At 42.2% G+C, this 21,790-nt stretch overlaps 1 protein-coding gene across 2 annotated transcripts; it reads left to right on the top strand.

The window, feature by feature from the left end:
* The first annotated feature begins 5,786 nt into the window (after positions 1 to 5,786).
* On the top strand, positions 5,787 to 21,683 carry TGIF1 (TGFB induced factor homeobox 1). 2 transcript variants are annotated; one of them, XM_077492517.1, is made up of 3 exons: positions 5,787 to 6,214; positions 14,678 to 14,904; positions 20,225 to 21,683. In XM_077492517.1, the coding sequence occupies exons 1-3, from the start codon at positions 6,199 to 6,201 to the stop codon at positions 20,798 to 20,800; spliced, it is 819 nt and encodes a 272-aa protein (XP_077348643.1). In that variant the 5' UTR covers positions 5,787 to 6,198; the 3' UTR covers positions 20,801 to 21,683. The 2 variants fall into 2 exon arrangements, with proteins under 2 accessions (XP_077348643.1, XP_077348642.1); XM_077492516.1 differs by lacking the exon at positions 5,787 to 6,214 and adding an exon at positions 7,367 to 7,578.
* Positions 21,684 to 21,790: the final 107 nt, after the last annotated feature.

Raw genomic sequence — 21,790 nt, 5'->3', positions numbered from 1 at the left:
AAACAGTTACATTCCTGGAATGCCAGGATCGCTAACTGTCACATTTGCTTGTGTTCTCAAACAAACTTTCAAACCATCCAATAACTGATGTCCTAACTGATCACATGTGCAGCAACATGGCAGTTGCAGATCAGAGGCTAAAGCTGGCCATACGTGGTTAGAAAATTGTTTGAGAAAACGGTTGTATTTCATAAAGATCTGTGCAATGTGCATACAATAACGCCATTGTTGTATCAAAATATTTCCCCCGATTGTCAACATATCATTAGCATAAATAGTACATTTGTCATTGATCGGCGGAAACAATGTAAAGATTTTTTCACCTTTGTGAACTTTCCCATTTGCCAACTATATTAAACCACTTCAATACCAGGCACTTTTACCCCCCTTCCTGACAAGTTTCAGCTTTCAGTGCTGTCACACTTTGAATGACAATTGCGCGGTTATGCAACTCTGCACCCAAATTAAACTTTTATCATTTTTTTCCCCCCACAAAAGCCACTGGGTTTTTTTATTTTTTGCTAAACAAATAAAAAAAAATGAAAAACGTTTTTTCTCAGAATTTTCATTGTTTCTGTTTTTAGTTTACTTAAATTTGTAAATAAGTATGTTTTCTCCTTCACTAACGGGTACTAATGATGAGGCACTAATAGGCAGCACTGATGGGCGGCACTGATATGCAGCAATGGGTGACACTAATGGGCGGCACTGATGTGCAGCACTGATATTCAGCACTGATGGGCGGCACTGATATGCAGCACTGATAGGCGGCACTAATATGCGGCACTGATATTCAGCACTGATAGGCGGCACTCATATGCAGCACTGATAGGCGACACTGAAAGGCAGCACTGATAGGTGGCACTGATAGGCAGCACTAATAGGCGGTACTGATATTCAACATTGATAGGTGGCACTGATATGCAGCACTGATGAAGAGGCATCTGTGATGGGCATTGATTGGCATCCATGATGGGCATGGGTTGGCACTTTAGATGGGCACTTGTGGACATCCTTGATAGGTCTGCACTGATAATCAATGAGCTGATTATCGGTGCAGACCCCCTGTCAGGAGAGCCGCTTATCAGCTCTCCTCTACTTGCGTCTTGTCAATGTGAATAGAGGAAAATCTGATAACCGGCACTTCCTGGTTATAATGTGATCAGCTGTGATTGGACACAGCTGATCACATGATGGTGAACCTCAGCACCCCAGATGTTTTGGAACTACATTTCCCATGATGCTCACGCACTCTACAGTGTAGTGAAGCATCATGGGAAATGTAGTCTCAAAAACATCTGGGGTGCCAAGGTTCACCATCACTGGCCTACATCATAGGCTCTTTACCAAGATCGGAGATGTGGTGTGCCTGAGCGACATACCACCCTACTGATCGGTGTACGTGAGCGGCTTATGCTGGACGTCATATGACACCCAGTCAGGATGAAACCACTGTCTGCCTGTTATTTTGCTACATTTTTGCCAGGCGGGATATGGTTAAAAGTGAGTTTTGTTTTTTTTGTTGTCCTTCATAGGTTAGGTTTTAACCCGCACATGCACGGTGGGTTTTTTAGAAATGTTTCCGATCAATTCCATTACTAATGTTTAGAAACCAAACATTTACACTACAAAATTCCAACATGACAGTTCGTTTTTTGTCATAAAACTTTGCATTTCAAGAATCGAAATGAGACTACTAATGTTTCCAAAGTTGAACGATGGCGTGTATCGAACGATTTTCTAACTGTGTATGGTCACCATAAGATGGCAGTTCCTTCGGCTGTAAAGGATAGGAGGGTTTAGTCGCACTTTCTTTGTGTGATCCATGATAATCCAATGCTGGTGCCCACATTCTAATATTATTCTAGATGGACACCATTACTTCAGTGGTAGTGAGGAGGGCTGGATGTGATTGGACGGGCAGCACCACCATCTTGTAACAAATGACTCAATTATCGGGTGCCACTTTTATTTATTTGGTTCACAAAATGCTAAATAATGTTGGCCATACAATCTTTAATTGTATTATTTGATCGATCAGTCAGTCAATCAAAATGATCGAATCTGCAAACAACTGAAGAGCCATAACTTCCCTTCTCATGGATTTAGATCAGATTTGAGTGGATGGGAAAGGGTGGAAAATTATTGATCATTTTGTATTGATTGGCAGTGCTGAGAAAGCGTTGATCATGAATACGATCGTATGTCCATCGATCAGATTATATGGTGGAATCAGAGATGTGATCGATAATTTAGGACGATCTCCTAGCAGCTGAAATCCTCGTCCCCTGTGTGTCACATCTATAGAATGATCTGTTGTCTATAGATCAATCAGAAAAGATATCGATCATTTATCAAAGATTGTGTGGCCACCATAAGTGTGAAAGGAGAAATTGGCGCACTTTTCCCCCCATTGTGTCCTCTCGGGGGGATCCGATGACTTCCCCCTCCCCCTCCCAGCACAGCTTCACTCTGCGGATCGCACAGACCACAAAAGAGGAACCGATGCCGCCAAAATGTCACTTTGTCGCCCGCACATGTGACAGCTGACACGTCCTGACAGCCCGCATTGGCCGCCGCACACACACACTGCTCCAGCGGGCTGCTCTACAGGCGGGTCACGTGCACCACTGACGTCACCCGGCGGCGGTTGTAGTGACAGAATGAAAAGTGAAATCTGTGCTCCGATCAGCCGCAGAGCCGTGACGTCTCCGTCCACGCGGGACACCCAGTGCCATGACGTCACCCCTTACTGACATTCTGCTTCTATACAGGGTACTGATTGTTCCATTCTAGACAAGAACACCCCACAATGTGTTACATAGGAGATGATCATCTTTATTGATGGCAATCGATAATGTACCCCATAATGATCATCAGCTCTCATAATGGTAGTGATGATCTATAGAGGAGCCCCATGTACGACGGCGATCAATGATCCTCACTGTGGACTCTGATCAATGATCCTCACAATGGATCCTCACTGTGGACTCTGATCAATGATCCTCACTATGGACTGGGATCAATGAGCCCCACTATGGACTGGGATCAATGATCCTCACTATGGACTGGGATCAATAATCCTCACTGTGGACTCTGATCAATGATCCTCACTATGGACTGGGATCAATAATCCTCACTGTGGACTCTGATCAATGATCCTCACTATGGACTGGGATCAATGAGCCCCACTATGGACTGGGATCAATGAGCCCCACTATGGACTGGGATCAATGATCCTCACTATGGACTGGGATCAATGATCCTCACTATGGACTGCGATCAATTAGCCTCACTATGGACTGGGATCAATGATCCTCACTATGGACTGGGATCAATGATGCTCTCTATGAACTCTGATCACTGATGGGTGGCACAATGCTGTAGTGGGTAGCACCCTCACCTAGCAGTAAGAAGGGTCGCTGGTTAAAATCCCAACCACGACACTACCTGCCTGGAGTTTGCATGTTCTCCCGGTGCCTGCGTGGGTTTCCTCCGGGTGCTCCAGTTTCCTCCCACAATCCAAAGACATGCTAGTATATGAATGGAAACACACACACACACACACACACACACACACACACACACACACACACACACACACACACACACACACTAAGGACCATGATCCTTACTGATAATCTATAGAATGAGGAGACCCATGTATGACTCTCCCCAGTGAGGACTCTGATAGCTCTGTATTAATGATAATCATTGAGGAGTCTGCAAAATATCTGGGGTTAGAGCCCATAGCAGAGGTCACCAACTTTTTTGCAGGCCGGGGAGGGTGGGTGGGTTGGGTGGGCACACCAGTGGTAAACAATTTTTTGCGGGCAATAGCTGGTGTTGGAGCTTCAGTCATCATGGCACCATGGTTGATATGGTGTCAGGGTGATTGAAGCCCATTGTTTCTATTGTCACATTGGAATATATAATGAAGTGGTTCAACTCACCATAATGCAGTGGGAGCCCTGGGCGTGTCACTTGCCACATCTCCTGCCACCATCACCTGTCACTAGATGCAGCATGTCACATGCCCACCATTGCCTGTCACCAGATGCAGCTTGTTACTTGCCACCGTCACCTGCCACTAGATGTGGATTGCCAAGTCACCTGCCACCAGATGTGGATTGCCACTTGCCACATCACCTGCCACCATTTGCAGATTGTCACTTGCCACCATTTGCGGATTGTCACTTGCCACATCACCTGCCACCAGATGTGGGTTGTCACCTACCAACTGATATGGATTGTCACTTGCCATGCCAACCAGTGCCACCAAATGTGTATTGTCGCTGCATTGGTGGCAGCCCGGCAGCACTGGCCAATTTTATTGAGGGCAGAAGAGTGGTGATGTGTGGCGGGCAGTGAAAGATGATGTCATCTCTCTGCTCCCCGCCACACATCACTCCCACATTGAAAAGGCCCAGCTGTGAGGGAGGAAGAGCAGTGATGGAGAGAGATGATGTTATCTCTGCTCGTCCACCCGCTCGCCCATCTCCTCTCATCCGCCTCTAATGCATTCTGCCCGCCCGCTGCAGCCGCAACCCACTGGTTAGGCAGGGACCCTGTGGCAAGAGACATGGGGCTATGGGCCTTAGATTTGGGGCTACAGCCTCAATAGCCACCCCCTAGGGATGCCTCTGTCCCTCATTAAGGAATATGATAATGACCCCCCCCCCCTTTAATGAGGAATGTGATGACCTCCATGATGATGATGACCGCTCCCCCTTTTAATGAGAAGTGTGAGGATCTCCATGATGATGATGACTGCCCCCCCTTTAATGAGTGTGATGATCTCCATGATGATAATGACCCCCCCTTTAATGAGGAGTGTGATGATCTCCATGATGACCCCCCTTTAATGAGTTGTGTGATGATCTCCATGATGACCCCCCCTTTAATGAGTTGTGTGATGATCTCCATGATGACCCCCCCTTTAATGAGTTGTGTGATGATCTCCATGATGATCCCCCCTTTAATGAGGAGCGTGATGATTTCCGATGGTGGTGATGACCCCCCCCCCTAATGAGAAGTGTAATGATCTCCATGGTGGTGATGCCCCCCCTTTAATGATGAGTGTGATGTTCTCCATGGTGGTGATGACCCCTCCCCCCCCTTTAATGAGGAGTGTGATGATCTCCATGAGGGTGATAACCCCCCCCCCCCCCTTTAATGAGGAGTGTGATGAACTCTATGATGGTGATGACCCCCCCTTTAATGAGGAGTGTGATGATCTCCATGATGGTGATGATCTCCATGGTGGTGATGACCCCCCCCCTTTAATGAGGAGTGTGATGATCTCCATGGTGGTGATGACCCCCCCCCTTTAATGAGGAGTGTGATGATCTCCATGATGGTGATGATCTCCATGGTGGTGATGACCCCCCCCCCCCCTTTAATGAGGAGTGTGATGATCTCCATGGTGGTGATGGCCCCCCTATAATGACAGTTGGGATGTCAGAGGAGGCGGCAGCTGAGTGTGATGATGAGTGGACATGGCTTCCTCCTCCTGTGACATGTGATGGGATGGTATTCCCGGATTATGTGTGTGTTGTAGATGACAGGTCCTCCCCTCCCCCCGGTGCTGTCAGTAGATGATCGGTCATCAGAGGGGAAAGTTTCCTCGGGTGAAGTTGAGTGTTGGTGTTGGTGCAGCTGTCAGATCAGACTCCCCCCTCCTCCTCCTCCTCCTCCTCCTGGAACCGCCTCTGCAGTTTAATGATCAAACGGCTGTCTGGGAAGATGATGGAATAACAGGAAGCTCGGTGGTGAGTGTGCTCGGTGCCGGGCTCCCCCTGCCTGCAGCCTGTATGCAGTGTGTGCAGGAAGGGAGAAAAGGGGGCCATCCAGGAGGGCTGATCATCATTCTCTCCTCCTCCTCCTCCTCTCCTCTGTGTGTGTATGTGAGAGTCTGACAGTCGTGGGAGGGAGGAGCACACAGCCCGATCACTCAGCATTACTCATTAGTCCTGAGAGGGGAAGACACTCCATCTACCTCTCCCTGTCCTCACCTTGGCTGCTCCTGACTCTGGGATCACAGTGTGCGGGGATCTCACTCAGTGTGTGCAGGGATCTGATGGTGGTGCCGGGAGTACACAACAACTCGGACAACTGACAGATCGGAGGACACAGCGGGCATTTAACTCTTCTTCTTCTTACTCCTCCTCATCATCATCCCTCACTGACCATCGGACGATGAAGGCGAAGAAAGGTAGGTCCGGGCTGTGTACAGGGACGGAGGGTGTCTGCACTGACAGACAGGGATTGTTATCTGTCTGGACGTTCGTTCTTCCCATGCTGTCAAAGTCATCGCTCTGTGTATCCCGAAATCGCAAGATCTTCACCCCCTTCTAGTCCTGCTCAGACTTTTACCCCCCCCCTTTGATCTGCATGCAAACTACTTCTAGAGCCTTGTGTAGTCTGCAAAGTGCTTTGTGTGACTTTTTGTGACTTTTGTGTGTGTGATGGCCGATCTATGCATTGTGTCTGGTCTGTTCCTATAATAAAAAGTGTGTTTTGAGCACGCCACGGCGTGTGTTGGTGATCTGCACACAAAGGACCCCCCCCCCCTTCTTTCCCCAGCAGCATGGCTGAGCTCCTCACTTGTGGAACAAAGAAACTTTCTAGTGCTGCACGAGGGACGTCAGTGAGAGCACATGGGCTCCACTCTGACCACATCCACCCTGATCATCCATCCATCCATCCATCCATCCACCCAGTGTCATGTTTATGTGTCATCAGCCCACACAGCTGGGACAGTCTTTGTTTGGAAATCAGGCTTGCATTCCTGAGGGGAATGGGGAAATAACTTTTCAGGATGGGTGTTTTGCTGATTCTGTAAAAAATCCCCCCATGTTAACCACTTTCCCAAGAGTTGGATGGAGTTGGAAGCCGGAGCCATGAAGTCTTAAACTTTTTTTTTTTTTGTTGGTTGGAGCGGAGTACATCCCCTCTGGCTGCTGGAGTTTGAATTCCTTTGTTCCTCAGAGTACCATGTGCTCCATGAGGCACTCTGACACTCTGTTCTAGCATGCTGGCCTATTATTTCTTCCATATACCACGGATGACGTGTATGAACACCAGAGATTTCTTATGACAGGACCTGTCATACTTTCCACGTTTATTTATTTCTGATGCACCTTACACCGGGCGGAATTTTAAATCTCTCAGAAGAACTTTCAGTTGCAGTTGGTTTTCCCCGTGACAATAGGGTTGTTTTCCTGTCTGTAGTTGGATGAGTGCTACATCTTTTCGGGTACACGTAGTAGGGGGTAGATGGAACCATTCGGCAAACTTTTTTTTTAGTAGCACAAGGGCCATCTAAGACTTAGGAGCCCATATGTACTAGAGTTCAGTCAGGTGCTGGTGATAATGATCAGGACATTGATTCTAAACCAAGTGAAACATAAAGGACTCTTTTGGTGATGCCCTCACCGTTGTCCAGGTTTATTATGTCCCAAGTGGAACCAAGCAACAAGTATAATGCCTGGCGAGACTTACACAAAAACGCCGTTCTTCTCCAAGTTCCTCTTGACACAATTTGGGCTAGAAGTGAGAACATGGATTCTAGACCAGGTGAGAAGTAGAAGTTGCTCCTCATGGTGCCCTCACCATTCTCCAGGTTTAGTATGTCCAAGTGGTACTCCCTGCTTATCCAACATCAACACACAGCTTCTTCCCAATTCCTCTAGACACCATTTCAAACTTCTAAATGAGGACAGTGATTGACTTTAGACCAGATGAGAATTAGAAGGTGCTCCTCGTGGTTCACTTACCCTTCTCCAAGTTTAGTATTTCCAAGTGGTATCAGGCAGTTAGCCCCTTCTTCACCCCAATGCTAGCCAACATCAACACACAGCTTCTCCCAATTCCTCTAGACACCATTTCGAACTTCTAAATGAGGACAGTGATTGACTTTAGACCAGATGAGAATTAGAAGGTGCTCCTCGTGGTTCACTCGCCCTTCTCCAAGTTTAGTATTTCCAAGTGGTATCAGGCAGTAAGCCCCTTCTTCACCCCAATGCTAGCCAACATCAACACACAGCTTCTCTTAATTCCCCTACACACCACCTGGACTTGAAATGAGGACAGTGATTGACTCTAGACCAGATGAGAAGTGGAAGGCATTCTTTATGGTGCCCTCACTGTTCTACAGGTTGATGTCCAGGTGGTATGGGGCAGCTAGGACCTCCTTCACTTACTGCCTGACTAGCACCAACACATGTTTACTCCCGATTCCTCCTGACCCTATTTGAATTTGAAATGAGGACAGTGATTGACTGTAGACCATATGAGAAGTGGAAGGCCCCCTTTATGGTGCCCTCACCATTCTCCAGGTGGTATGGGGTAACTAGGACTTCATTCTTCACTTCCTGCCTGACTAGCATCAACTACAGATTGGTTCTCCCAACTTCTCTTGACCACATTTTGGACTGGGAGGAAAAAGGTTGTTTGTTGTCTGACCCCAGTCACATATTTGAGTCTTTGGGATATCATCCCCTCTACACATTGAATGCAGGACCCAAGAACTGTTCCTGCACAAGGACCCTTTAATGACTGTCTGTCGCTGGAGGAAATTCTAGAGTGACTAGCTGAGAAAAGAGCTGACTTTGTATGTGCCATGTGAAGGGGATTGTGTGTGCTCAGCATTGTTCAGATACTAGACAGCAGGGCACGTTGGAAGGAGAGGAACAGGGTGACAGGGAGGGGGCAGTACTGCTGACAGATCAGGATGTGAGAAAGTGCTTGCAGATGCTTGAAACTTTTTCAAGCCGTTGAAACAAAAGACTTGCCTTCCCATCCCCCTGCCATTTGGACATGTTTGGATCTTTTGTTCAGATTGTGGCGAGAGAGAGCGTTTATATTGCTCTTCTTTTGTGTGGCACCAATGTTTTCAGTGCAGTAAAGTAGATGTGGTCCTGAAGGACAATAAATTTATCTGGGCAGTTTTGGGAAATTAATCTGTGTTTATTATACTAACATTATTACACATTTAATTTTTTATTTTTTTAAGGTTGTTATTATAATAGATTCCATGCTAACATATATGTAGGAGGTACTTGATGATTCTCCCATGAAGGGGAACGTGACACTTGCTGCATTGGAAAGTCCCTTTAATTCCTTTATGAAACTTGTTTCCACTGTCAGATTGCCCAATGCATTCTGCTTTGTTTTACAAGTGACAGATCAGTAGCATGATCTTCATTCTCTAGCTGCTTCTTCCTTCTCCTATATTATTATTATTATTATTATTATTATTATTATTATTATTATTATTATTATTATTATTTATTATTATTAATTTTTTTTTTATTTATTTTTTTATATAATTTTGCATTCGCATCAGTTTTACTGTATAGTAAAACCAAGTTTTCTTTGTTGGTGAGCCCAACTCGGTGCTTTATCCCCTGGCAACCAAAGGATTAGCTTCCATATTTGATCATTTTTTGAGTAAAGAATGGCAATGTTTGGGTGCTGTAACTAAACTGTCTACTGCCACTTTTTGTTTTTATACTATGGGTTTTGATTATTTTTTATATATTATATTTAGTCTGAGTTAAGATGTATGACTACACACAGAAACATGTCTTATGTCTTATTTTGGTGTTCTACCATGTATTCACCTTTGTTATCAGTTTGTCTTTTCCCCTAGGGCAGATGTGTAAATAGTTTTTGTTCGTTAGCCTGAAGTTTCGTTAGCAAATGTGTGTTGTGTTCTTTCTCAGCAGCACCACGTGCTTGTTTTTTCTTTTTCCTCTTACCGCTTCCACCCTCAGAACTGTAATATGTAGTGACATCTGTCACTGTCACCTTTTTTTTTTTTTTTAAACTTTTGGTGTCTTAACAAGTTTTAAAGGTCAGTTTATAAAATCTATGCAGGAAAAAAACCTGTGGAACTGCCTACAGCTTTTATAGAGAGAGACAGCTGCTGCAGGGGCTTGAAGGGAACACTTTGAAGTTTGCGGTTCTATTGCGCTCCCATGGAATCTTCTGTATGCAGAGCAATGCAGCCCCCTGTTTACCTTTTTAACTTGTAGAAAATCAACTGTTGCTTTGTGGGTGGTAAAGCATTTTTTCCATCCAGCGTTCCAAGTAGATTGGTGTATATGACAATTGCTTTTTGGGCTATAGTCATGGGCACATCACTTTGACGTGTTTTGGCGTGAAATTTTATTGGCAGCATGGATGGAAGTTTGTTTAAAGGGTGTTTTATAAAAATGTCGAGTATTTTATTTTATCTCCTTTTCGATATAGATAGATATATATATATATAGATATATATATATATATATAGATATAGATATATATAGATATATATATATATATATATATATATATATATATATATATATATATATATATATATATATATATATATATATATATATATATATATATATATATATATATAATTTTTTTTTTTTTTTTTTTTTTTTTTTTAATGATTATTAAACTTTTATTAGGTGTATTTTATTTTCTACATTACGAATGAAGGAGAATGTGTAATAAACTGGTGAAAGCCATATTCCTTTAGATTGTAAGCTCCATGAGCAGGGCCCTCCTCCTTCTGTATTGTAAAGCACTGTGTAAACAGTCGGCGCTATATAAATCCTGTATAATAATTTATGGGGTAACTTTCACCTTCAGACTATACAGCACTTTTACAAATTGCTGGCAACCTTTTTATAAATGAAGCCGCACTGCCCCCCTTTATAAACCGGCTCCTTTGTGCTGAATATGTTGGCTATTCTAAGTTCTTTCAACTAGCCGTAGATAAACATTAAAGACTTGTATCTGGTATAATAAGTAACAATTAAAAAAAGAATGACAAATGCACTTCAAGCAGAAAGGGCTTTAACTGCGCTGTTTACTTACTCACCTGATAAGAACTATGACTGACTACTTGTGTTTTTGGTCTGGGCAGTTTCCTGTTGGGATAGACAGACACAGAGCCCTTGTTCTTTTCCCATATGTTTACATATCCTGGTGCAGTTATATTGTTTGGCATGTATCCTGAGCGTTAGCCCGCGCTTTATGAAGGTCACAATAACTCCTACAAAGCAACAAGTAATCATAGCTTCACTATTAACTTTTATCTGGGATCTGTGAAGCAAGAGAAGCAGATGGTAGAAGTTTTGGCTTGTAGTCGCTGCAGTGTGTTTGTGTGCTCACTTCCTTATTATTGTAATACACAATAGCCCAGGAGCTTGTGGTTATTGAATGTATAAAATTATAGGCTCTCCAATGGAAGATTATTCATCTTGCGTTTGTTTAAATGTCTAAAGTGAATTGTCACAGCAGCAAGTTTAAACCGTGAAATAAGCAGCCCTCGGGTTTCTGTTTTGCAACTGCCGTTGAGTCATCTGTCAGCCCTGTGTCAGGGGAAAATAATGTACTAGCAAAGTGATGTCAGTGTCAGTCATAGACCCTGGAGAAGGAAATGGCTCCTTAGGAAGCACTAAAACTTAATGGACAATAGAACAGTAAGTGGGGGGGCAGGTGTAAGCGGCATTGGGGTCATTTACACTAGGCACTCATTCACGACCGTATTGTGTTTCTCAGATACTTTTAAGTCATTGCTTCTGTGGTTATTTTCAGTGTTCATGCAGAATGACGTCTTTCTGTGATATAGGAGAAATTGTAGTGGTATACGTCTTGTCGTGCTACACCCTGGATCAGGGTTTCTCAAACAGGGTTCCTCCAGTGGTTTCTAATTTCTCAAGGAACCCCTAGAAATTTCTGCCTCCTTTAGATAAGTTTGCACAGATCGGAGTTTCTCAACCAGGGTTCCTCCAGTGGCTGCTAATTTCCCAAGGAACCCCTAGAAATTTCTGCCTCCTTAGATAAGTTTCCACTGCCACCATTAATCTTTTTAGATATTTGTAAGGGGGAATTTCTCCCCATGTCTACAAATGTAAGGCACGTTCTTCCCACTGACTGTTGCACTAATGTATCATGAGTTGTAGATCTAGTCATTTTTAGCAGGGGTTCCCTGAGACCAAAAAGTTGTATCAAGGGTTCCTCTGTGTTAAAAAGTTTTAGAAGGGCTGCCCTAGTTGGTTTGTGGTAAGTATTGACATTTTAAACAAAACATTATTGGCTTTAACCATAGTCTCAATGGCCAAGACGTGAGGTAGATTACCACCGCTGAGTCACATGGCGCTGTGTGAGTGTAAGAAGTGCTCTGTGAGACGCTGTCAAAGATCTGTGACAGATTGATTCCACCACACAACTGATACGGACCTTTTGAGGAATGTGCAGTGATTGATATCTGTTTAATCAGCATTCTTTACTCCATGAATGCTAGGACGGGCTCTGAGGGCGCTATGGGCTAGCTATGCATTTCAATCTCTGTTTTGGGGCTGAATTAAAGTCTACATGAGAACATAATACATTTTATTGGGTGCCATTTCATGCCACAGCATGTACCTCCCCCAGCTGCCTGCTAAGGAAGCTTTATTATGTTAATTTGGAACAACTCGTGTGTTGGAGAGTTCTGTCCCACCATCTCAGAGTTATGGGCCTTTAGACACTGTAACAGATGGGTCAGGGCTCTGGAACACAGGAGCTGGGAGTTATTTGCCTTAGGTTTTAGGAGATTTGCATTCTAGAAGAATGGATTTGCCTTGATCATGGGGGTTCTTTTATGAGCAGTTTTCTCCTCCATGAACTTGCCAGTCTGTAATGTCCATGATGGAGGACTAGGTAAAAAGTTACTGAGAACAGTCATACACTATATCTACTGTCTCTAGCCTGTGAAAAAAAAGGAAATAATTTGAGGCCTATACTGACTAAAAAGTCAACTTGAAAGGATGAACAATGACTAGATTCAATCAAATGCAGTCACTGGTCGGGTATGTAGATGGCCTATGATACTGCGGCTGTCGGAATACATTAGCCAGCAGTGTGTGTGTGAGATAGATGGATAGATAGATAGATAGATAGATATATATAATGTATATGTGTAATTATTTTTTTTTTTATTTTTTTTATATTGATGGTGACATTTTGGATAAAAAAAAAAAAAAAAAAAAAAAATTATAATCTGTCCCTCCGGCACTATTCCTCTCATTGACATCAATGATGGGACATTATTCCTTACACCAACAATGGGGCACTTTTTACCACTGCCAATGATGGGGCATTGTTTACTCCCACTGACACCAGGGCATTTTCTACTTTTACTGGCTACAGTCCAGCCCCTTCAAAGGACCATAAACTTGCCCTTTGTCTAGAAAAGTTTTCCCACCCACTTTATTTTTTATTTTTTTTTAATTTTGTGGGAATTGCAATTGCACTACATATAAAACCCTTGTATTGGATAATGAAGTGATAACGGGTGTGGACTTAAGAATTCAGGGATGGCAGGGTCCTACAAGACCATGGGCAATAATGGTAATGGCCATTTGTAATATCCCTATACCATTTACCATTCACAGTATTTGCCCTGTTGGCCCAAGAAATATTTGTGCAATTTGTATAATTTTTCTACAGAATGTGTTATATTACAAGTATCTGCAAAATGTAGTGATATGCTTTCCAGGGTTTGAAATTTAGTATTTTTATTAATAAAACCCCCAGGATCCCTATTGATCACTCTTTTTTAGGAATAGCCGAAATACTGTATCTTCGCCGTTTTTAATGCCTTCTAATTTAAAACCAAAATTTTTAAATGACTCCATATCTACCAGTAAAAACTAGAATTCAGTTGAGCTGTCATACTTGAACTTGACTGCCTTAGCATCTTATTTTATCCATGAAAAATTTGGAAATCGGTTTTGTTATGGTGCCTTTTTTTAAAGGTGGTATCCACTCGTAAAAGACCAGATTGCAAAAGTGTAGAGTTTTCTGCTGCCATTTCAATTTTATATTCAATAATAAAAGTAAGCAAATGGATTACCCTTTTAATTTAATTTAAATGGTTGTGCTAGGTTGCTTGATTGGTTGTCTTTGTGGTTTGAGTTTCCACCTGTTCCCTAAGTGTATCATCAGCACCCTGCTCTTTTATATCTGCCTCCAGCCCTGGAGCTGTAGATTTCATCAATTTGCAGGTTAGGGGGGAACTTCATACAAATGTTTAAAGATGAACCTCATGGAGCCCTTACCTCAAACCTATAAACTGGATGCAAACCTAGCTTGTGGAAAGCACTGCAGCCCACAGGTTAGGCCCCTTTCTTTATTTCCACCACAGGTGGAAGGAAAGAAAATTGCTTGGGTTAAATATCAAGGTCTAACATTAGGTAAAAAAAAAATTCTATTTGGTACTTTTAAGCCAAAGTATATTAAACGTTCCTCTTTTACGACTGTGGAAAGTGCCATTTTATCCTCTATTTAGATTTGCAGCTGTCACTGTGCTGCACATGTGATCAGCTATGACACCAACCCTTTGAGAGCATGAACGTTTGGTTGAAACCTGTCATAAGCACACTAGCAACTGTGACAGTTATCACCAGAGGCATGCCTTGAGTGTAACTGTTTTATGAAACAAAGTGGTGGGCTTAGTTCACCTTAATGTTTGAGGTACTTTGCAAGAAAGTTGTGGTGTGTGTGTGTGTGTTGGGTTTTATTTTTTATTTTTTTTCTATAATTGTGTGCTTCTTTTTAGATCTATTAAGGTCTGCTGATAGTATTTTGCAGCCTTGTGGTAATTACACATTTTATTTATTGCTTCTAGGTTTAGTTCCTCTGTCAGGCAGTGAGACTGAGGATGATGATGGTATGGATATTCCGCTAGACCTTTCCTCCACTGCTGGCTCAGGGAAGAGGAGGCGGCGGGGAAATCTACCCAAAGAGTCAGTCCAGATTCTGCGAGACTGGCTGTATGAACATCGATACAATGCCTACCCCTCAGAACAAGAGAAGGCTCTTCTGTCCCGGCAGACTCATCTCTCTACGCTACAGGTATGTTCAAGACATTCTTGTACACAACGCCTATGACTGCAGGGTAGAAAGTTTATTGCCAAAATATTTTTAGTATTAAAAAAAAAAAAAAAGTGAGAGAGATTATAAATTTATTTCTACCCTGGAATTCAAAGCATACTCTACGAATATATGAACTTTGCAAAGCTGAGCTATTTGCAGATCCAAAAGTGGGAGTTCTAGATGTTGTAAATACAACTGCCAGTAATAGCAACTATCTCACTTGGTTCAAGTGTCAATGGCTCACCAGCCCACAACAACCTGCCTGTTTCATCACTGTTGTAGACAGTCTTGAGGGCCAGTAGAGCGTTGTCAGAGTAGGGATGGACTAGGACAGTGGTGGCAAACCTTGGCACCCCAGATGTTTTGGAACTACACTGCACAGTGCATGAGCATCATGGGGAAATGTAGTTCCAAAACATCTGGGGTGCCAAGGTTTGCCATCGCTGGACTAGGGCAACTCCTAATTATGTTAGGAAGTGCCACTATGTGTATATTAGAGCTCTTCAGAACATGTCTAAATCCAGCCATAGACTGTTCGAATGTCGGCAGAGAGATTCGAACCACGTATGGGCAGGCTGATTGTACCCAAGTCATCCCGTTGATCGAGTCAGATTTTTCGTGTGATTCATTGCCAGTGGCTATAGCCACTAGCAATAATCACTGTTCTCCTGGCAGGGATAGCTCGCTGGGAGAACGCGATGGCTCAGCGGAAGAGAAAGAAAATTGCACCATCTATGGCCAGCTTAAAGTGGTTGCCACCAAAAAAAAAAATTTGCTTAAAATTCGTAAAAATAAAAAAAAATTATAAAAAAAAAAAAAAAAAAAAAAAAAAAAAAATTCTAACTCGCCTCCTAAATGCCTGGCGCTAGGGGTCCCTTGTAGTCTGCCTCCTACATTGACCGGGCTGGTGACCTCACTTCCCCCTCAGCACCGCACAGTCATCTGGGACCTGTCACGTGTCCCAGATGACTGTGCGGCGTATCGTGGAGCGTGGCTCTGCTTGCGCATGCGCATTTGGTGCCCGGCTGTGAAGCCACAGCCGGTTGCCCACAGTAAGAATGTCGGCGCCATGAGCAGAGCGGGGGAAACGAGGGGGGGGCTTCGTTCGCCCGCACCGCTGGACCCTGGGACAGGTAAGTGTCCAATTATTAAAAGTCAGCAGCTGCAGTATTTGTAGCTGCTGACTTTTAATTAATTATTTTTTTTTTTTTTTTTTTTTTTTTAAGGGGGTGCCCCACTTTAAGGCACTGAACTCTTCTATGAATTTTAGTGTGGCACTTAAGTTAGATATTTTGCTTTGCTGTATCTTTGGCACAATTTTCACCAAGTGCCTCTTTTAATAGGGACAGTTCTTTTTTTCAAAACTTTTGAATGGATTCTAATAGCACAATGTTGTACATATGTTGTACCTGCATTGTATTACTTGTGCCAGATTACAAAGTCAGGAATCTTGTGTCCTGAATGGTTAGCTGAAACTGCAGTGATGCAGAAACGACAGTATTAAAGGTTGTTTAAAATCCATTCTTTCATTCCATATCCTTAATAAATCATTTGAGGTGTTCAGTCTGTGTCAGTCATTCTGTCTTATGCTGATAAATCTGAAAATGTTAGTTGAACACAGATGTATTTGACATGGAACAGCTGGTATGATGGTGATACAGCTTGCTGAAATCTGGCATAAAGGAAATGTTTAGCTTGCAGTATAAATTGAATATGACTTCTAGCAGAACATAGTAATTGGTACTGTTTTCCCATCTTAAAGGGATACAGCTTATGTCTTTTAAAATCTTGTATAAAAATTCTAGGCAACTTTTTATTAGAAAAGTGAAAAAATTGTCCAAAATGTCTAATCATTGTGGAATTATCACTTGTCCCCATCACTAGATGGGAATTTATTTTAGAGGGCAATGCAAACTAAAGAGATAGAAGCCACATATCCCCATATTCTGATAGGAAGTCAACAGAAGATTGTTACTTTGTGTTTCAAGTAAATCTATATTGGAATATAAATCCTTTAAAGTGGTTGTAAAGGATACATTTTATTTTGAAAATAAAAAGGTTATACTCTCCTGTTCTGTGCAATTTTATTGCACAAAGTGGCCCTATACCTCCTCTTCTAGAGTCCCCTTCTGGTGCTCTCGGCTCCTCCTCTTCTAGAGTCATGGCGGAGCGGGGCTCTGCCCACCCAGCTGCTGTCATCACTTGTTGACAGGGCTCTGTGCATGAAAAACTGCAAAGTCCAGCAGCCTTTGCGTCTGAACTACCACCACGGCACTGAGGAGCACCATGGTAGTTCATTCATTCTTCGTGTCAGATTGTCACGAAGTGGTGATTTTTCTTTATTTACAAGGGTGGGGAAAAACAATCCTCTGTGTTGTGACCAGTTCAACCTCCTCAGGAATATAGATATCAACAAAAATATATATAAATATAATTTTTTTTTTTTTTTTTTTTTTTTTTTTTTTTTTCCTTCTCATCCATGCTTCTGAACGGTTATGGTATAACTTTTGGATGGTGCAATATATTTTGGGGATATTTGTTCATATAAATGAATCAGAATCTGGAACCTGCATGATTTCCAGAGCTTTGGATAGGATGGTGAAGTTTTCCTTGCTGGGGAAATTCACCCCTCTATCTGTCCTGGTGACCCCCATTCCCTGCACGTGTCCTAAAATAAACCGGTTTCCTTCATAATGTTGCTTCTTTTAAATTTGCTTCATAAAAACATTTTTAAATGTTTGGGTGGAAGCCCAGTAATTTTAAGATAAGTTTTGTGGGTTGTTTCTGAAGTTTGGCTTTGTGTTGGTGGTCCGGAGACAACATTGCAGTGTAATGGTTAACGCTGTGCACCTTGGAATGAGGTCATTGAAGACATGCCCGGTAGCACAGCAAGTTCAGCAGTCTAGTGAGTCACTATACTCTCTGCTAGAAGACAAACAGCATCTTGTTTCAAAGGAAAATTTCCCACCATTTGCCTAAGGTATGGGAAATGACATGCAAGGAACAGTTTAAAATAAAAGCATTCAGCCGGTTCATAAATGTATCTGTCCTCAGGCTTTATTAGGTAGGGCTTCTTCTATGTATTTTGACAACTGGCCCTTTGTGTCAGTGCTGGCTGCTGTTTCACACGTTCGATTCAACAGACGTGACTGTAGTTGTAAGACTTCCTTTTTTTTAAATTTATTTCTATTTATGCATTTTTATTTTATTTTTTTCCACCCTAATGAACCTTTTTAATACTTTGTGAAAGATTAATAATGGGGAGACCTCCATTCACAAACCTCAGACTGCTTTACATACACTGATAACACATCGTGATATTATCACATTGTGAATCACCTTCTGCCAAACGTGTAGAAAAAAAATAAAAAGTCTGCCTTTTAAAAGTAAAGGTCGACCAATGTGGGTTTTTTCTCTGGCCGATGCATGTTGCCTATTTTTATTTTTTTTGTCCTTTTTTATTTTTTCTCCCTTCATCTCATAAAATCTAGGGTGGAGAGGTGGGGTGTTACCTCATCAGTGCCCACCATTTAAGCCTATGAATGTCCTTCACTGCCACCTCATCAGTGCCCACCAGCCACACCTGACTCAGTTTTGGCCCCTCCCCTAGCCAGCCAGAAGACTGAGCTCCATTCGTCCCCTGACATGCTGCACGCCCCGCCTCTGCCTCCGGACTACAACTACCAGAATGTAGCACGGCCGGTAACGGACAATCAGCGGCCGACTTCCTCCTCAAACAAAAAAAACAGACAGTGGCCATGATGGCGGCCATTTTGAATAGAAGGTAGGCAGTCTGGGGGGAAATTTCCGCCCAGCCCGCCCCTGCCTCAGATCCCCGCAATCACCTTCTGACTCTGGTATCTGTGTTAATCAACCGATTGCTGATTTCTTAAAGTGGTTGTAAACCCTTACAAACCACTTTGACCTACAGGTAAGCCTAGATTAAGGCTTACCTGTAGGTCCAAGCAATATCTCCTAAACCTATATGGTTTAGGAGATATTTGCCCGAAAACGGGCACCGCTGTCTACGGCGCATGCGCCGTAGACAGCGGCGCACAGGCGCACTGAGCGCGGCAGTTCCAAGAATGGAGCTGCCGCATTTGTCGACTCCCGTGCGCATGCGCGGGAGTGACGTCATCACGGCTTCGCCGAATGACAGCGGCGGAGCTGCGAGACGCCACCAGCAAGATCGTTGCGGCGGACTACAGGGGACAGCGGCGACTTCACTGGCTCCTGTGTCAGGTAAGTGACACATAATGGGCTACTATGCGATGCATAGTAGTCCATTATGCTTTACCTTTGCAGGGGAAAAAAAGAGGAAGTAAACTCATCAGGGTTTACTTCCTCTTTAAAGGCCAAACATCGGTCGACCTCTATTTTAAAAGCGTTCTAAACAAGTGGTTAATAAATCAGCCAAACTCTACTGCTGTCTCTGGTCTTATGACAAGGAAATAATCTTTGGGGGAAGTTTCACAACTCCTTTAGTAAATTAGCCCAGTGGTATTATAGCGTATACACTTTATTTTTCAAATTTTTTTTTTTTCTTTGACCTTTCACTGGTCTTTTTTATTTATTCATTTTTATTTTTTTGGCTGATTCTTTGACCTTTCCTTGGTCTGGTTAAGCTGTGCAAAGTAACCAATCCACTACCATGTTGTATTTGTCAAAGCTTAATTGAACAAACCAAAGTCGGAAGCTGGTTACTAGGCACAGCTGCAGCAAATTCTGTGTGCACGTTTTTAGTAACGCTCTGCCGCCTGTGAGTCAAATTCTTGTGTGGGATATGAGTGTGTGTGTGTGTGTGTGTGTGTGTGTGTGTGTAAAAAAAAATTATATATATATATATATATATATATATATATATATATATATATATATATATATATATATATATATAAAAAAAATAGTATTTTTTTTTTTCTCCAAATAAGAATTCCCTTAAGTGGGTTAAACATATTAATTTTGTCATTATTGTGTGCAAGCATTAGCCAGTTAATCTTTAATGTAAGGTATACTTCTTCCTATGCATAGTTTTGCATGGGTGTAACTGGAAATGCTCCTAAAAATCCAGATGCTTTATGTAATGAAAATTCCTACCCCATCTCAGAATTACAGTAGGGTTGGGCAGCATTTCATCCTCATTCATTGATGCTTAGGCGGCTTGTCATTGTTCAGAACAGCTGATGATCCAAAGTGGGTTTGTTTTTGTTTTTTTGTTTTTTTTTTTGTTTTTTTTTCCCCAGTACTTAATAGCTTTATATAGTGCATAAAAGGCATTAATCACTTTTTTGTTTTTCAGGTCTGTAACTGGTTCATCAATGCACGGCGTAGGCTTTTGCCCGATATGTTAAGAAAAGATGGCAAGGATCCGAATCAGTTCACCATTTCTCGAAAAGGGGCCAAAATCACTGATGTGATCCAGATGGACTCTCCTACAGGGACAAAGCCTTACATTCCCACTATAGATGAAAACACTTTTTGCATCAGTTCAACGGGATCTAACCAGAACTCAGGGAAGTTACTGGCCTCTCAACTGTCTTCTCAGCAGTCTCTTCTGGCTCGCCCCTCAGTCATCTGTCATACCACTGTAACATCACTAAACGATGCTCCTTTCAACTTCACCCATGTGTTGAATGCTGGACAGATCCCAGACCAGCAGCAGTCCGAGGCAAACAACCTAACAGAGACCTCACTTGTATGCCACGAAGACACTATTAAACTAGGACAAAATTCAAGCCCACAAAGCGGACTTTTCAACACTCCTCCACCTACCCCACCAGATCACAATCAGGATTTCAGTGGCTTCCAGTTATTGGTTGATGTTGCCCTCAAGCGAGCAGCAGAGATGGAGTTGCAGTCGAAACTCTTGTCCTAACTTCCCCCCACTTGTAAAGTGTTCAGAACATTTCCTTAGAACTGCTCAAGTTGATATGTTAATATCAAAGACCTTTTTGCATTTTTTTTTATATATAAATATATATTCGTGTTATTTGCACACGGGATTGTCAAAGTGAAGCTTTCTTGACACAAAGTCTTACCCCTTTCGATTTGAAGACTTATTTTTTTTTCTTTTATTTTTTTTCTTAGCCCCCTAAAAAACAAACTGTGATTACAGCTTTTGACTTTTTTTGTTAAGATTCTCTGTAGCTGTTTCTAAAGGATGTTGAGTTTCAAAACTTTTCATGGGCTCATTCAAACTTTCAATAACTTAAACTCAGGGGTGAAGGAGAGCTAATAGCAAGTATTTTGTTTGTGTGATTGTATATATTATACAGTTACACCTACATCGACTATACTGTATTTTCATTCCAATGTTTCTATAGGATAGAGCTACTGTAGAAACAGGCATTACGTTTCTTGGTAGATTTTGCTTAAATGTGAGATACTTCCCAAGATTGTGACTTTTTTTTATGACATTTTTTGGTACCTTTTCAGACTGTGCAATATTAAAGGAAAAAAACCCAGACATTTTATCATTCCAGAGCAGCAGATCATGCTCACATACTGTCTACCACATTTTCGTTTTCCCCCCTTTTTTTTTTTTTTTTTTTTTTTTTTTTTTTCCAGTATATAATAAAATATTTTGATTAAAGTTTAATGTAAAAATGAGTGTTTTTGTTACTTGGGAATGGCATTAGAATACCATGTAACTGGATACTGTTCCCTTTTTGGACTATTAACTGCTATGTAAAGAATTTGTTTCTTTGACATGTATTTTTTTTGTATGTTTCTTTTGTAATATAGAAATAACAAAGAAACTTGTAGTGTGTTTGATATATGAATGAGAAAATTGTTGTATTCCTGTTTCTGTAGAGGGGCTGAAATGGATGCAATAATGTATACTAGTGTTCATGCATAGAAACTA

The sequence above is a fragment of the Lithobates pipiens genome, unplaced genomic scaffold (assembly GCF_037356315.1).
Source record: "Lithobates pipiens isolate NorthernLeopardFrog02 unplaced genomic scaffold, aLitPip1_a1.2 Scaffold_19, whole genome shotgun sequence".
Taxonomy (NCBI): Eukaryota; Metazoa; Chordata; class Amphibia; order Anura; family Ranidae; genus Lithobates; species Lithobates pipiens.
This window is presented reverse-complemented; position numbering and strand designations above follow the sequence as displayed.